We start from the raw sequence: 17,949 nt of genomic DNA on the forward strand, positions 1-17,949 counted from the left end.
ACAAGATGCATACATTTTCCACAATGTAACTAAATGACACTATTGACTTAAAAATCATTATATGCCCGTAACAAGGCAAATACAATATAGCAATATACAGTATAAAGCTGACACTTTCCCCTTAAGTTTGATTTGTATTCTTTTGCTACTTTACTATGCTAAGAGATAAGAAACACTTTTCTATTTAAATATATTGAAGTTTCATCCTTTTCTGAAAGCTAGTATGCTTCCAAAATTATTATAGCACTGCATAGAAGCCCTGTAAAAGGCAATAAAGAACCTGGAAATGGTACTGTGTTAATTTACTATAACTTTCAAGAATTTGAAATACAAGTTTACCTTACTTAACAAAATGTCAGTGAATAAGGAAAATTAGAGCTTACAAATATACTAGATCATCAATGACCACTAAATGTATTATCCTTATTTGCCTAAATATGGAAATAACTGGCTGTGTGACCTGAAATCTAACTGGTGATTAAGAAAATACTATTTGGAAAGGAAAAAACCTGAATTATCCTGTAGCCATGCCACTATATACTTGTGGGCTCTCAGAGCAAATCACCTAACTTCTGAGAATGTTTCCTCACTTGAAAGAATAGGAATAATGAAGCCAGGAGCCTGTGGATCATGTGTGTAATCCTATCTACTCAGGAGGCTCAGATTTGAGGATCATGGTTCAAAGCCAGCCTGGGCAGAAAAACCTGTGAGACTTTTTTGTTGTTGTTTTTGGTTGGTTGTGGGGCCTGAACTCTGGGCCTGGGTGCTGTCCCCTCAGATCTTCAGCTGAAGGCTAGTACTCTACCACTTGAGTGTCAGCCCCACTTCCGGCTTTTTTTGCTTACGTGGTGCTGAGGAATAGAACCCAGGGCCTCATGCATGCAAGTCAAACGCTCTATCACTGAGCCACCTTCCCAGCCCCTCCTGTGAGACTCTTATCTCCAATTAAGTATCAAAAAAACTCTAAGTGGAGCTGTGGCTCTAGTGGTAGAGCACTAGCCTTGAGCACAAAAGCTCAGGGACAGAACCTAGACCCTGAGTTCAAGCCCCAAAAATGACACCAAGGGAGATGGGGGGAGGAAACAAATGTCTGTGGAGCTAAGCCAATTACCTTGACCCAATCTTCACTTATTTTATACATGTGTTCAAATGCCTCACTGTACCCTATAAACATGTAGAATTACATACAAGTAAAAATATAAGTATATATTAAGAATAAAATATTAAACCAGGCATGGTGGTGCATAGCTGTAATTCCATCTACTTGGGCCTCAAGTTAAGAGTCAACGTGGACAAAGCTAGGGAGACCCTATCTCAAAAACAGAAGGGCTGGAGATGGGCTAATGTGGTAGAACACTTGTCTAGCATGCATGAGGCTCTAGATTCAATCCCCAATATCACAAGAAAGACTAATTTTAAGCCGGGCACCAGTGGCTCATGCCTGTAATTCTAGCTACTCAGGAGGCTGAGATCTGAGGACCACGGTTCAAAGCCAGCCAGGAAAAGTCCATGATACTCTCATCTCCAATTAACCCCCAGAAAACCGGAAGTGGAGCTATGGCTCAAATGATAAGAGCACTAGATTTGAGCTGAAGAGCTGAGGGACAGCGCCCAGGCTCTGAGTACAAGCCCCACAACCAACCAAAAGAAAAGAAAAGAAAAAAGACAAATTCTTAAAGAGTCCAGAAAAAAAAAAATAAAAAGAGTAATAGAGGGTTGTATCAGAAGTTTATGTCATGGACTGGGAAGTTGACTCAGTGGTAGAGTGCATGAGGCCCTGGGTTCAATTCTTCAGCACCACATTAAAAAAAATGCCAGAAGTGGTGCTGTGGCTCAAGTGGTAGGGCGCTAGCCTTGAGCTGAAGAGTTGAGGGAGTGCCCAGGCCCAGAGTTCAGCCCCCATGACAAAAAAAAAAAAGAAAAAAGAAAAAAGTGTATGTCAAAGATGTCACACGTGAAAGTTGTTCAGTAAAACATCATTTAAACATTTCTCAAAATATTCAGTGCTAGACAACTGCTCCAAAAAAAAAAAAAAAAAAAAGGGTTTTTTTGGTCAGTCATGGGGCTTGAACTCCAGGCCAGTCACTTGAGTTCTTCAGCTCAAGGCTAGTGCCCTACCCTTGACTCACAGTGCCACTTCCGGTTTTCTGGTGGTTAACTGGAGACTTTCTTGCCCAGGCTGGCTTTGAACCACAATCCTCCGATCTCATCCTCGAGTAGCTAAGATTACAGTCATGAGGCACTGGCGCCCAGCTTCTAAAATCTTTTAACTCAGTGCTTAGTTACAGTTTAACTCCTAAATTTAGGGATTTATAGGAATGTATATATAACACAACTCTACCTACTGTATTTAACACAACTCTACGTACTGTATTTAACATATACACTATTACTTTTTCAGCAGCTTCAAAGACAAATGTCATCTTAAAATTTGCAAGTCAACCTCATTTTGATTTCAATGGAATTCTATTCCACTAGAAGTACTACTTGACAGGGTCAAAGTAAACCTTTATTTGCTTCAAAATGTTATACAATATCCAGTAAGAATGTAGCCATTAAAAAATCAGATGCAAAGTTACAAGTTGACAGCTCATTAGCAGTGTTCGAATTTGACAAGCTCATGTGAAACTACCATTCAGTTGCTTGCCTGACCTGAGAACAGTTAAACAATTGGTTAGGTGCCTTAGGTCACATGCTTGGGCCAACACTGAAACAGCTGATGAAAATCTAGTTGGCAGTTCTTTTTTTTTTTTTTTTTTTGGCGGTATTGGAAATACTGCACTTTACATGTTAGGTAAGTGCTCTAAATGCCAGCCTTCTTCCCTCTTCCAATTTTCCATTTAAACACTCACACACTGCATATGCTCCAGGGGGTGTAAAGTCAACCTGTATTACACTAGGGCGAGATGCTGGCTTTGACCAAGTGGTCCCTCGGCGGTCTACTCTGCATTGACAATTTACCAACCCTTGTACGTAACTTTAATCCTACAAGTGTCCCTCCCTCCCTATCTAGAATCTGGACCGGAAGCTCATTTCCCAATAAACACTTAAGTTCGGGCCCCGAAGACCAGGCAACTTCCCTGCTTACGTTACAGAGCGCCTAAGACAGAACACTTCTAGAGCCATTGAGCTCCAAGAGTTAAAAAGGAAAAGAAAAAAAAGGGGGGGGGGAGGTGCGGGAAGAAATGGGTTCACTTCGTGTTACCCTCGGCCTCTCACCAGAGCCTCCGATTCAAACGTCCCGACCACACACAAATTATCCCAGTTCCCGTCCCCGGAGGGATAGCGAATTGGGCGGGAGCGCTCGTGAACTCTGACCCGGCGTTCGGGCGAAGGCTCACGGGGGGGGGGGGGAGGGGGCGCTTTTTACAAAAGAAAACCTCTGAGAGGTCCCCCTTCGCGGGACGCCCTCCCGGGGGTACCCCCACACAGTGCCCCCCGAGGCTCCCCGCCGTCAGGAGTCGCCTCGGGCGCCCCCGCGGCCTCCCTTCGGGGACTTCCTCCTCAGGGCTCCGCTAGGCCCGGGGACCCCGCGGCAAGCGCGGCGCTCGGCCCGCGGGCCTCGCCGGACCCTCAGCCAGGTACCACTCCGGCCCACTCCCGCCGCCATTTTCCTGCCGCCGCGCCGGGGGGACGATCCCGGAGGAGGAGACTGCGCAGGGGCGCACCGGTCTCCTCACAACGCGCCGGGGGGGGGGGTCGGTCCCCACCGGGGAGCCTCGGAACCACGCAGGCCTCCCTCCACCGACCACGGTGTCCTGAGTCGAGTCTTCCTGCCGGGCCTCCCCGAGAACCCCTTCACCTCAACCTCAGAGCCCCGCGCTTGTACTTACGCGGAAGAATCCCGCGTCCATCTTGCTGCCTCGCTCAGAGATCGCTCCTTATCCCAGGGTGCACCGCGCCGCCGCGACGGAGGGCGGGACCAGCGGAAAAGAGTCGAGGGCCGAGACGCTGCGCGCGCGCGCGCGCACCGCTGCACCCGCCTCGTCCAGCCGACACGAAGCCGCGTCTGCTCAGTGAGCGCGGGGCGCTCCACGCGTGCGCACTTGCTTCTGGGAAGGCAGGCCCTTAGGGGAGCCTCCGCTCTCAGGAGCCAATAGGAAGAGAGATCCCGGAGATCACAGGCCATGGGATTAGAAGGGAGTGCCGTAGACTAGCCCCGCCCTCCAGATCCTTTTGTGGCGCGTGACCCACCTCGTTCGTTCAACGTGAGTTGACCCATCGTGGGATCCGTAGTGAGGGAAGTTACCCCCCCCCCGCCCCGCCTCCGCCTCCCTCCGGGCCTCAGGGCGGCGAAGAGCGGTTGTAGGGAAGTCGGTGCCCTGCGGGCGACGCCGGCGGCGCCCGCGCGACCTGACGTCTCGCCGGTCGTTGTGGAAGTTGTGGTCAGGGGAGGCTTTACGAGCTTGCCAGTTACCAGGATTGGCGCTAGAGGAGCCGAGCTTTGCAGTCGGACAGTGAAATCCGCATCCAGCCCAACGGGCTGGGCCGGAATCCGAAAGCGTCCATTAGGAGAGGCCGGGCCTGGGCCGCCGGCGAGGAGCCGCGGTCCGAGGCCGCAGGCCGGGGGCGGCCGGGGCGGAGCCCGCGCAGTCCCTCGCGCAGTCCTTCCCGGGCCACCATGCCAAGTTCCCTCCTGCACGGACGTTGGCTTCCTGCCTCTGCACCTAGATAGATGGCGTGTTGGCTCTCGAAACTTCTACCGGCCATGTGCTGAGACATGCTGGCGGACATCGATTGCCAGCCCAGACTTGGCTCCAGAAATTTAAACCTCATTGGTTAATAGAATAATGGAATATAATACATAATAGGATGTACATATGCGTGTTTATATGCATCTACATGGAGGGGCGAAAAGGCCATTGCCAAGCTGCCTCTTCCATTTGGACACCTGCGGACATGACAAGATCAGGCTGATCAGCCAGCCTTCCCCCTCATCCCCTCCACACCGAACACAAAAGCCCTAGCTCCTCCCAAAGTTTCCCTGAGGCCCCAGCAATGAGAACTCTCTCTCTCTGTCTCTGTCTCTGTCTCTGTCTCTGTCTCTGTCTCTGTCTCTGTCTCTCTCTCTCTCTCTCTCTCTCTCTTAACTCTTGTCCTTTCCACTTCCAAGCCGTTGAGAAACCCATTATGCCAGAATGGAAGTTCAAGGCGCCCTTAACCTGAACTTCGGCTCCATGCTCCTCGTCTGGTCTTCCAGTTTCTTCCCTTTCCACTCAACATTTGTTCTGAAGATTAAGGCTGGATACAGGTGTCTCATGCCTGTAATCCTAGCTACTCGGGAAACAATGATCTAAGGATCCCATTTGTAACCTGCTGGGGGCAGGAAAGTCCGGGAGACTCATCTCCAAATAACCAACACAAACTGTAAGTGGGGCTGTGGCTCAAAATGGTAAAGTGCCAGCCTTGAGCAAAAGAGCTCAGGGACAGCACCAAGCCTCAGTGCGTGCACGCCCACACACAACACACACACACACACAGGAAAAAGATAAGGAGTTAGGGTGTAAAGGGTGTGTGGACTGTCCTTCAATGTGGCTGGCCCTCTACCACTTGAGCCACAGCTCCACTTCCAATTTTTTTTTTTGGTTATTTGGAGATCAGAGTCTTTTTCTGCTCAGGCTGGCTTTGAACCATGATCCTCAGATCTCAGCCTCCTAAGTAGCTAGAATTACAGGCATGAGCCACCAGTGCCCAGATTGTTTCACTTATTTTAATATTATCTGTTCTGCTCACCATACTAGGATATATAAGCTGCCTAAGGTCAGGGTTTTGTTGAGTTTTGTTCACTAGTGTATTCCCACTACCTACCTACAACATATAATACAGGTTCTACAAAACTGTGTTGAATGAGGCTTACCTATAATGCCAGCTACAGAGGCTGGTGGGTTATGAATGAGTACAAGGCCAGTCCCAGCAATCCTTTTTTTTTTTTTTTTTTGGGGTCCAGTCGTGGGGCCTGAACTCTGGGCCTGGGCGCTGTCCCTCAGCTCTTCAGCTCAAGGCTAGCGCTCTACCACTTGAGCCACAGTGCCACTTCCGGCTTTTTTCTTTTTGCTTAAGTGGGGCTGAGAAATCGAACCCAGGGCCTTGAGCATGCAAGGCAAGTGCTCTACCACTGAGCCACCTTCCCAGCCCCAAAGTCCCAGCAATCCTTGAGACAATGAGTGCTATCTCAAAAACCAAGTACAAAAAACAAGAACAAAACAACCCCAAATACAAAGGTAGAGGGTGTGGTTCAAGTGGTAGAGAATATTACTTGCACTTAGAGAAAGAGAAGTAGACTGTTAGGGGTGGTAGCTAATAGGAGGAGGATGAACTAACAAGGATGAAGGAGTTTGAAAATTGTTGAAATAGATTATTTCCAACTATGAAAATAAAACATTGCTTGGGAAAGGTGGGCAGGGAAGGTGATAAGGGGGAGTGAAATTGATGGGGATACATTGTAAATGTGTATGTGGAACAGTATACATTATCATTCATGTATAAGCTATCACACTAAGATTTCTAGTGGTGGTGGTCTGGGGTACACTGGGGCTTGAAATCAGTTGTTAGGATGGTAGTCTACAACTGGAACATACCTCCAGCCCTGTTTTTGGCTAGTTATTTGCTTGCAAGGCAAGCACTCTACCACTGAGCCAACCTCCCAGCCCTATAAGACTCTTATCTTGGGCTGGGAAGGTGGCTCAGTGGTAGAGCGCTTGCCTTGCATGCCTGAGGCCCTGGGTTCGATTCCTCAGCACCACATAAGCAAAAAGAAAAAAGCCAGAAGTGACGCTGTGGCTCAAGTGGTAGAGCGCTAGCCTTGAGCTGAAGACCTGAGGGACAGCACCCAGGCCCAGAGTTCAGGCCCCACAACCGGAATAAAATTTAAAAAAAAAAAAAAAAAAGACTCTTCAATTAACCACCAGAAAACCGGAAATGGCGCTGTGGCTCAAGTGGCAGAGAACTAGCTTTGAACTGAAGAGTTGAGGGACAGTGACCAGGCCCAGAGTTCAAGCCCACAACTGACAGAAAGAAAGAAAGAAAAGAAAGAAAGAAAGAAAGAAAGAAGGAAGGGAGAGAGAAGGAAGAAAGGAAAGGAAGAAAGAGAAAGAAAAGACGATATGAAAGCAGCTTAGAGGTTTCTGTCTCACACTTTTCTAGTATTAATCACTAGATGGCGATCTACTCTCTTAGGATAATGTACTAGCAATAAATAACAATGGCACATGGTTATTGGTTTGATTGGCTGTCTTCAGGGAGCCCTTACTGTGTGTTCTTAGATAGTGAGGGACACAAAGGATGAGTAGGAAAGGCCTTGGAGAGTTCATGGGGAGCTGGAGGATGTCACTGGAAGCATTCAAGATCAATGTAACAATCTTTTTGCTTTTGTGCCAATTCAAAGACCTCCAGAGATGTGCTGTTCAGACATGGCAATTTTCAAAGAAGAGCTGGAGGAACAAGAGTAGTACACACTGCATGGGGCAGAGGAGCCACTGCTGGAAGTTTTTTGTTTTTTGTTTTTTGGGTCCGGTCGTGGGGCCTGAACTCTGGGCCTGGGCGCTGTCCCTCAGCTCTTCAGCTCAAGGCTAGTGTGCTACCACTTGAGCCACAGCGCCACTTCTGGCTTTTATTCTTTTTGCTTATGTGGTGCTGGGGAATCAAACCAGGGTCTCATGCATGCAAGGCAAGCACTCTACCACTGAGCCATCTTCCCAGCCCATGGAAGTTTTTTTTTTTTTTTTTTTTTGGTCTTTTCTTTTTTGGTACTGGGGATCGAACCCAGGACATTGCACTTGCTAGGCAAACGCTTTACCACTGAGCTACATCCCAGCCCCCCTGGAAGTTTTTATTTCTATATTCTGTCTGGATTTACATTACTTAGATTTTCCAATATCATCCTTTGCTGTGGACTTTTTTTTTTTTTTTTTAGGGTGAAGGATTCCTCGTACTGGGGTTTGAACTCAGGGCCTTGCATTCTCCCTTGGTGTTTTTTGCGCAGGGCTAGCATTCTGCCACTTGAACCACACCTCCATTTCCAGCTACTTGCTGATTAATGGTGATCCTTGGATCTCAGCCTCCTGAGCCACCAGTAGTGTTTGGCATCTATAGGATCTTTTTCCTTCCTTCCCTTCCTTCCTTCCTTCCTTCCTTCCTTCCTTCCTTCTTTTTTTCTTTCTTTCTTTCTTTTTTTTTTTTTTTTTGTCGGTCATGGGGCTTGAACTCGGCCTGAGCACTGTCCCTCAGCTCTTCAGCTCAAAGCGAGCACTCTACCACTTGAGCTACAGTGCCACTTCCGGTTTTCTGGTGGTTTTATTGGAGATAGGAGTCTCACGGTCTCTCCTGCCCGGGCTGGCTTTGAACCGCGATCCTCATATCTCAGCCTCCTGAGTAGCTAGGATTACAGGCGTGAGCCACCAGCGCCCGGCTCTTTCTTTCTTTTATTCTTTCTTTCTTTCTTTCTTTTTCCTTCCTTCCTTCCTTCCTTCCTTCCTTTCTTTCTTTCTTTCTTTCTTTCTTTCTTTCTTTCTTTCTTTCTTTCTTTCTTTCTTTCTTTCTTTCTTTCTGTTGGTCCTGGGCTTGAACTCAGGACCTGGGGGCTGTTGCTGAGCTTTTTTGTGCTCAAGGCTAGGGCTATACCACTTGAGCCACAGCACCACTTTCAACTTTTTCTGAGTAGTTTACTGGAGATGTCTTACAGACTTTCCTGACAGGGTTGGCTTTGAACCACAATCCTCAGCTCTCAGCTTCCCAAGTAGGTAGGATTACAGCCATGAGTCTTTGGTGCACTGGTAATAGGATCTTAAAACAGCAGTCATTACCATTTTAGTTGACATATTACACACAGCTTTATATTAATGCTTTAACTAAGTGGTTAAATTGATCCTTATAAAATAATAACTAGAAGATTAAGGGCTGAATTATGCTCTTCCATTCCTATTCTGAAATCCTAACCTACAGGACCTCAGAATGTGACTGGAGATGGGGTCGTTAAAGAGGATGTGAGGTAGGTCTCTGCAATAGGATTCCTTACAAGGGGAAATTCAGATACAGACAGGTACCGAGGGAAGACCACATGCAGACAGAGAAGACAGCCTTCGACAGGCCCAGGGGAGTATCTTTGGAAGAATCAGCCCTGCTGACATCTTTACTCTTGGATTTCTAGTCTCTAGCATTGTGAGGAAGTAAATTTCAGTTATGTTGTAGCTGCCAGAGCAAACTCATATATAGATGTCATCCTATGTGGTCATGGTTGCCTGAAAAATCATACAGCTGGCCAACAGCACAACTTACCTTCTGCTTCTGTTGATCACGTTACATTTGACAATATTAGTACATGAGGGTTAAACAGTGGGAAAAAAATCTGCCAATCATCCTATGGCCAATGAGCATTCCTCAGTCTGGTCAATCTTCAAGACCAAGTGAGAGGAAGGGACAGAGAGGTTACAATACACACACACACACACACACACACACACACACACACACACCTTATTCCCATTGCCTTACAGAACACACACACACACACACACACACACACACACACACACACACACACACACACACACACACACACACACACACACACACACACACACACACCTACCTACCTTACTCCCATTGCCTTACAGAACAAATACTGGAAAGCTGGAAGAAAAATGAATAAATTGATGGTGGTTCTGAGATCCGTGAAGACAGGGCCGCATTCAGTAAGAACACTGGAGAGAAGCTGGTGTGGGAAAGCACATCTCTAAGAGGTAATGACAGGACAACTTCAAATTCAAGGCCAGACTGAGCTATACTGGAGACTCTGTCTCTTAAAAACAAGAGTTAGGAGCTAGATGCTCACATTTATAATCTAGCTACTCAGGAGGTTTAGATCTGAAGATTACCATTTGTAATCCAAACAGGAAAGTCTCCCCTTGCCCCAAGTCCTGGGGCTTGAACTCAGGCCTGGGCACTTTTTTGTGTTGTTGGTCGTGGGGCTTGAACTCTGAACCTGGGTACTGTCTCTCAGCTCTTTAGCTCAAGGTGAGTGCTCTACCACTTGAGTCACAGCACCACTTCTGGTTTTCTGGTAGTTAATTGGAGATGAGTCTCATTGACGTTCCTGCCCAGGCTGGCTTTGAACCTTGATCCTCAGATCAAGGTCTGAGGACCTGGCCCAGCCAGGTCTGATCACTTCTTCGGCTCAAGGCTAGTTGCTCTACCACTTTGAGTCACAGCACCACTTCTGGCTTTTTCTGACTAGTTTATTAGAAATAAGAGTCTCACATGGGCTGGGAATATGACTTAGTGGTAGTGCTTGCCTAGCATGCATGAAGCCCTGGGTTTGATTCCCCAATACCACATAAGCAGAAAAAGCCAGAAACGGAGCTATGGCTGAAGTGGTAGAGTGCTAGTCTTGAGCCAAAGCTCAGGGACAGTGCTCAGGGCCAGAGTTCAAGCCCCAGGACTGACAAAAAAAAAAAAAGAGTCTCACAGACTTTCCTGCCCAGGCTGGCTTCGAACTGTGATCATCAGATCTCAGCCTCCTGAGTAGCTAGGATTACAAGTGTGAGCCACCAGCACCCATCTTAGAGACTCTTATCTCTAATGAAACAAAAAACTAGAAGTGGATCTGTGGCTCAACTGGCAGTGCTAGCCTCGAGCAAAAAAAAACTACAGCACTTAAGTGCTGAGTTCAAGCACCAGTATGGGCACAAACAAAAAACAAAACAAAATAAAAAACCTAGAAGCTGGGCACTGGTGGCTCATGCCTGTAATCCTAGCTACTCAGGAGGCTGAGATCTGATGATCACAGTTCGAAGCCAGCCCAGGCAGGAAAGTCAATGAGACTCTTATCTCCAATTAATTACCAGAAAACCAGAAGTGGTGCTGTGTCTCAAGTGGTAGAGCGCTAGCCTTGCACTGAAGAGCTGAAGGATAGAGCCCAGGTCTAGAATTCAAGCCCCACAACCAACCAAAAAATAAAAAATGTGTTTGTAACTTTAGCTAAGTATCACGATCCCACAATATATATATATATTTTGGGGTCCAGTCCTGGGTCCTGAACTCTGGGCTGGGTGCTGTCCCTCAGCTCTTCAGCTCAAGGCTAGCGCTCTACCACTTGAGCCACAGCACCACTTCTGGCTTTTTTCTTTTTGCTTATGTGGTGCTGAAGAATCGAACCCAGGGCCTCAGACATGCAAGGCAAGTGCTCTACCACTGAGCCAACTTCCCAGCCCTAAAGGAGGTGTTTTTTTGTTTGTTTTTTTGTTTGTTTGTTTTGCTTATGTGGTGCTGAGGAATGGAACCCAGGGTCTCAGGCATGCAAGGCAAGCGTTCTACCACTGAGCTACCTTCCCAGCCCCCCACAATATTTTGAAGTTTATGTAATCATTTAATTCAATAAAAAAAAATTTAAAAGAAAAAGAGCATCAGGAGCGTGGGTTAAATCCATGCATTGAGGAGATGACAAGTTATCCAGTGAAGGACTCTGTGGTGTTCCTGAACGTTACTTAGAGGGTTTCATAACAGCAGTCACCTATGATAAACCAGGTCTCTACCTGCTTCTTGTCTGTGTGGATAGATGGTCATTACAAGATCTGCTGAACCACAGCACTTTGCTGCTTTCTCACCAGGACATGTGCTGGGAGGAGAATGGGTGTTCAGGGACAATGGGCTACAGATCTGAGACAATGCTCCTGCTGTCAACTCCCACCAGTGGGTCTCAGACAGTTCCCAGAGACATTTTTGTTGAGTTGCTGTACACCCACGAATAGCTACTTAAGAAGAAAAAAAAAGGACAAAACTCCACAATTTGAGGACTATGTAGAACAGGCATTTAAACACTAACAAATACACAGATATGCCTGTTACTTCATGCAATAGACTAACTTGTTCTTCAGCCTCCAGTCTCTCCCACGCCAGCCCATTCTGCACATTTTAACAGGATTCATCTCCTTAAAGCATAGTTCTTGATGTTTTTGGTTTGTTTGTCAGTCCTGGGGCTTGAAACAGAGCCTGGGCACAATCCCTGAGCTTTTTTTCCCTCAAGACTAGTGTTCTACCACTTGACCCACAGCTCTGCTTCTGGCTTTTTACCACTTAGAGATAAGAAGCTCATGGACTGTCTTGACATGGCTGTCTTTGAACCTTGATCTTCTCTGATTTTTTTTTGTTTGTTTTATAGGTCGTGGGGCCTGAACTCTGGGCCTGGGCATTGTCCCTCAGCTCTTCAGCTCAAGGCTAGTGCTCTACCACTTGAGCCATAGCACCACTTCCGGTTTTTTCTGCTTCTGTGGTGTTGAGGAATGAAACCCAGTGCCTCATGCAAGGCAAGCACTCTACCACTAGCCACCTTCCCAGTCCTCCTCTCTGATCTTAAGTCTCATGAGTAGCTAGGATTATAGGCATGAGCCACCCAGCAACTGGCTTTACATCAGAAACTCTTAGAAACCATATCCAAGTCATTACAATGCCTTTTTTTTTTTTTGGTCAGTCGTGGGGCTTGAATGGCTGTGTGTGTGTGTGTGTGTGTGTGTGTGTGTGTGTGTGTGTGTGTGTGTGTGTGTGTGTGTGTGTGTGTGTGTGTGTGTGTGTGTGTGTGTGTGTGTGTGTGTGTGTGTGTGTGTGTGTGTGTGTGTGTGTTAGTTGTGGGGCCTGAACTCTGGGCCTGGGTGTCCCTCAGCATTTCAGCTCAAGGCTAGTGCTCTACCACTTGAGCCACAGCACCATTTCTGGCTTTTTGTTTATGTGGTTCTGAGGAATTGAACCCAGGGCCTCATGCATGCAAGGCAAGCACTCTACTACTAAGCCACCTTCCTGTTGGGTCTTCAAGACGGACGGTGTCCGAGGAGGGGTAAGTGCGGCCGCTCGGCCGCCCGTTCCCCAGCCTCCCGTTCCCCAGCCTCCCTTAGCCCAGGAGACAATCAGACGCGGCGGGGAGTCAAGTCAAGCAGGAACTCATTTATTAACAGGGAGCATCCCTTTTAAAGCAAAAGACTGCGTGGGAGGAGAGGAAATGGGATCAACCAATCACTGAAAGGCCATACCTTATCAGGCACCCAACCTTCCATGAGATGTTTACACACTGAACCTGAACAAATCCAGCTCTGCCCACTCAACTTCCTCTCAGGGCCATCTTTGCTACCTGTGTTCCCCACAGATTTCCCCACAACCTTCCCATCCCCAGCAATGACTTTAGAAGGAGTTGTTTGGTTTATTTTTGTTTGTTTTGTTCTGTTTTGAGACACAGTCTCATCATTTAGCACAGGCTGGCCTTGAACTCAGGATCCTGCTTCAGCCTCCCAAGTGATGGGGTTTCAGGCATAGGGTTTGCACCTAGCTCAGAATCAAAGCAGCTGTTGGGCATAAAGGGTCTATTATGGGCTGGGAAGGTGGCTAGTGGTAGTGTTTGCTTTGCATGCATGAGGCCCTGGGTTTGATTCCTCAGCACCACAGAAGCAGAAAAAAAATGGAAGTGGTGCTATGGCTCAAGTGGTAGAGCATTAGCCTTGAGCTGATGAGCTGAAGGACAGCGCCCAGGCCCAGAGTTCAGGCCCCATGACCAACAACAACAAAAAAAGGGGGTCTATTATGTGCCTCCCCCAAAAAAGAAAAAAAAAGAATTACAAGTACCATCACTGTGTCAAGAATCCAGACTTAGCCTCTTTATGCCTTTAAAAAAATACATCCAATTGCAAAATAACATTGAAATCAAATTACATCACACATAAACCTTTTATTATTAACCCTCCTTTAAAGTTTTTCCAATTTTTAATACATCCCACGGGACAGTTTTAGAAATAACAATCATCATCCATTTTACCATCAGGTCCAATGTCCACCTGCAAGGAAAAGAGACAGGAAGCAGATGGATCCCTCATTGGCCTATCCTACAGAATGACAAGATACCCACTGGACTCCTTAGGGTTAGATGAACTGCCTTTATACCAGCTTACCCTCTTCCACCATGTGTGGACTCCACCCAGGGCCTGTCCCACCATGCATGGACCTGCTGAGCCACACCTTTTGCCCGATCACCCCTGAAAATAGGCCTTCTATTGGCCCATCTTAAGTTTTTTGTTTGTTTGTGTTTTTGGGTCCGGTCATGGGGCCTGAACTCTGGGCCTGGGCCCTGTCCCTCAGCTCTTCAGCTCAAGGCTAGCGCTCTACCACTTTGAGCCACAGCGCCACTTCTTTTTTCTTTTTGCTTATGTGGTGCTGAGGAATCGAACCCAGGGCCTCTGGCATGCAAGGCATGCGCTCTACCACTGAGCCACCTTCCCAGACCCCATCTTAAGTTTTTCCTGTGCTTTTTTTTTTTTTTTGGGTCCGGTTGTGGGGCTTGAACTCTGGGCCTGGGCACTGTCCCTCAGCAATTCAGCTCAAGGCTAGCGCTCTACCACTTGAGCTACAGCGCCACTTCCGGTTTTCTAGTGGTTTATTGGAAATAGGAGTCTCACGGTCTCTCCTGCCCGGGCTGGCTTTGAACCGCGATCCTCAGATCTCAGCCTCCTGAGTAGCTAGGATTACAGGTGTGAGCCATCGGCGCCCGACAATGTGTTAATTTTTGACACATCCCCAAATTTTAGCATGGAGGGAAATTAACCACAAGTTTCCAAAGCCTTTTTGGTAAGCCTGGTAACTTGATTACAATGTAAACAGCCATATGCATTAAAATACTAGATTTTCTTGACTTGCAAAATAAAGAATCCTTAGAAAACCTTTTAACTCAAGTTCCTCTTTAAAACAATGTAATAATCCTTTAAAACATTTGGTAAGGCCCAAACTTGCTGACCCTCCTTGGAGGTTCTCATTGACTAAGTTGCACTTTTAGCCAGATTGCTAGAAAAACCCAAACTTGGCCTGAAGTCACCCACCTCAACTCTCCACCTCCTGCAACTTCAACTGGGCAAGAGGGGGTCATACCAGGTTTGGGACCAGCCCAAGGCTGATCCACATTTAAAAGAGGTATCAATTTTAAAACAGAACAAGGCAAGACAAAAACCTAATGAGGGGTTGGGAACATGGCTTAGTGGTAGAGCGCTTGCCTAGCATGCATGAAGCCCTGGGTTTGATTCCTCAGTACCACATAAAAAGAAAAGGCGGGAAGTGACGCTGTGGCTCAAGTGGTAGAGCGCACACCTTGAACAAAAGAAGCTCAGGGACAGTGTCCAGGCCCTGAGTTCAAGTCTCAGGACTGGAAAAGAAAAGAAAAAGAAACTTAGTGAGCCCATAGCTCATCCCTACCAAGAACTCTAAGTCTGCCCAGTGGGTTTGCCACTCCTGCTCAGCAAACTGAATCCAGAGTCTGTTGAGTGAGCCTGCCACTCCCATTCAGCAAGCCCAACTCCCCAATTCCTTTACTGTTTGGGAGCACTACCAGATGCCAGGTAGGTAGACCAGAGACCCGCAGCCATGGCCGGACCAGATGCCAGGTCGGGGTCCTCCGCAACCACAGCCAGACCAGGTGCCAGGTTGGGGAACCCCCCCCCCCAACCATGAGCAAACTAGGCACCAGGTGGTGAGCAGTCTCCCCCAACCACAGTTTTATGCCGGGTAGTCTCTTACCCTACCACATCCCTAAAGAACACACCACCTCATGGTGCTGTTGCACCCTTGGAGGTAGGGGGTGGGTTCCCAAGTGCATCCCCTCCCCATCATCTCCACTGTTCCAGATGGATCCATCCCCAGAATTCAGAAGGCATGCAAACAGAGGACAAGACAAACAGAGACTTACTTCCAGAAATCTGAGTGACTCCAGAAAGATTTTTTTTGGCTATCACATCTGGTGTTGGCAAGCTGGCTGTCAGAGGAGCAGCAAGTCCATGGGGGCCTCCCCAGGGGGGTTTCCGACCCCGGGCAGCCAGCTCCCCCAGGCCGCCCATCAGCAAGGCTTCAAGGAACCCAGGTGCCCTCCTTGGCACGGGGGGTCTTGGTGACTGGTTTCCTGGTCAGGGAACCATATGTTGTATGGTAAATTATACCTTAAGTCAGATATAAAGCCAGATCTAAGTGGAGAAAGTCAGATATAAAGTCAAATATAAATGGAGAAACTACATTTTGAGAGGTTGAATTTTGGAATCTTTATTGTAGCACTAGTGGTCTGCAGGCAGCCAGTTACAAAGACCTACAGCCTTTTTTATTTTGGTTCCAGTCCAGAGGCTCGAACTCAGGGCCTGGGCACTGTTCCTGAGCTCTTTTTTTGTTTTTTGTTTTTGTTTTTTTTTTGGGTCCAGTCGTGGGCCTGAACTCTGGGCCTGGGCGCTGTCCCTCAGCTCTTCAGCTCTTCAGCTCAAGGCTAGCACTCTACCATTTGAGCCACAGCGCCACTTCCGGCTTTTTTCTTTTTGCTTATGTGGTGCTGAGGAATCGAACCCAGGGCCTCATGCATGCAAGGCAAGCGCTCTACCACTGAGCCACCTTCCCAGCCCTCCTGAGCTCTTTTTACTCAAGGCTAGCACTCTACTACTTGAGCCTCAGAGCTACGTCTGGCTTTTTTTTTTTTTTTTTGAAGTTCATTGGAGATAAGAGTCTTACAGACTTTCTTTCTTTCTTTTCTTTCTTTTTTTTTTTGCTGGTCGTGGAGCTTGAACTCTGGGCCTGGGCACTGTCCTGAGCTCTTCAGCTCAAGGCTAGCACTCTACCACTTGAGCCATAGCACCCACTTCCAGCTTTTTCTGTGTATGTGGTGCTGAGGAATTGAACCCAGGGCCTCATGCATTCAAGGCAAGCACTCTACCCCTGAGCCACATTCCCAGCCCCTCTTACAGCCCAGGCTGACTTCAAACCCACAACCTCAGATTTCAACCTCCCAAGTAGCTATGATTACAGATGTGAGTCACCAGCAACCAGCAATAAATGGAAGTCTTTATTTTGTTTGTTTGTTTTTTTGGGTCCGGTCGTGGGGCCTGAACTCTGGGCCTGGGTGCTGTCCCTCAGCTCTTCAGCTCAAAGCTAGCGCTCTACCACTTGAGCCACAGCACCACTTCCGGCTTTTTTCTTTTTGCTTATGTGGTGCTGAGGAATCGAACCCAGGGCCTCTGGCATGCAAGGCAAGTGCTCTACCACTGAGCCACCTTCCCAGCCCCTAAATGGAAGTCTTTAGAAGAGGGATGGACTTGTTAGATCTAAACAACTGAAATCAACATAACACATGTTTGATTTAAATTGTTTTATTTTTAAGCTTTTATGTTTAAGCATTTAATACTTTTTATTGATTTGGTGACTGTGTGGAGCAGATGTCCCATTATAAAAGGCACACAGGTAGCCAGCTGCCAGCCCCTGGGAAGGGGAGCATGTATTCATGTATTTAGTAGCACCTCAATTTGCACACAGCAGTGTCCTGGGAGGTTTGAGTTATGTTCATCAGTGAAAAGCAAGACATTAAAATCTTTTTTTTTTCTCTCCCCACTGTTCCTCCTCCCTCCTCCATATCCAAGCCTTGTTCATTTGGCAAAAGGACATTATATTGGGACAACCCCAGGAAGGTTCCTCTGTGGACACAGGCTCTCATAGTTTCAGAGCTAGAACATGCCAAACCATCTTTTTATGTTATTGTTTTGCTGGTACCAAAGCTTGAACTCAGTGCCTCAGTCCTCACTTGTGTTTTCCACTCAAGGCTGGTGCTTTACCATTTGATCTATACCTCTACTTCTGGTCTTTGGCTGGTTAATTGGAGATAAGAGTCTCACAGACTTTGCTGCCCTGGCTGGTTTTGAAAGTTGATCTTCACATCTCAGCCTCCTAAATAGCTAGGGTTACAGCTGTGAGCCACCAACACTGGGCTTAAAACACAACTTTTTAAGATGGGGAGGGGGAGTTATATAAATGGACTTATTAGTTATAAGACACATTCTGGTTTCAGAATCATTAAAATGTAACCAAAATGAATGTCTTGAACTAAAGAAGTACTTAACAGGGCTGGTTCCCATCTATAAAGTGTCTGCTGGGGGCCAGGCACTATACTCAAGCTGCTTTTCT

General features: G+C 47.3%; 1 protein-coding gene across 5 annotated transcripts in view; it reads right to left on the reverse strand.

Annotated features, from left to right (window-relative positions):
- Srrm1 (serine and arginine repetitive matrix 1) overlaps positions 1–3,937 on the reverse strand; it is a 36,056-nt gene extending 32,119 nt beyond the window's left edge. For all 5 annotated transcript variants that reach the window (XM_070037619.1, XM_070037617.1, XM_070037616.1 and 2 more), the window contains exon 1: positions 3,834–3,937. In XM_070037619.1, the coding sequence (XP_069893720.1) occupies positions 3,834–3,854 (21 nt within the window). In that variant the 5' untranslated portion in view covers positions 3,855–3,937. The remainder of the gene's footprint in view (positions 1–3,833) is intronic.
- Positions 3,938–17,949: the final 14,012 nt, after the last annotated feature.

The sequence above is a fragment of the Dipodomys merriami genome, unplaced genomic scaffold (genome assembly GCF_024711535.1).
Source record: "Dipodomys merriami isolate MVZ:Mamm:240054 unplaced genomic scaffold, mDipMer1.0.p SCAF_28, whole genome shotgun sequence".
In the NCBI taxonomy this organism is placed as follows: domain Eukaryota; kingdom Metazoa; phylum Chordata; class Mammalia; order Rodentia; family Heteromyidae; genus Dipodomys; species Dipodomys merriami.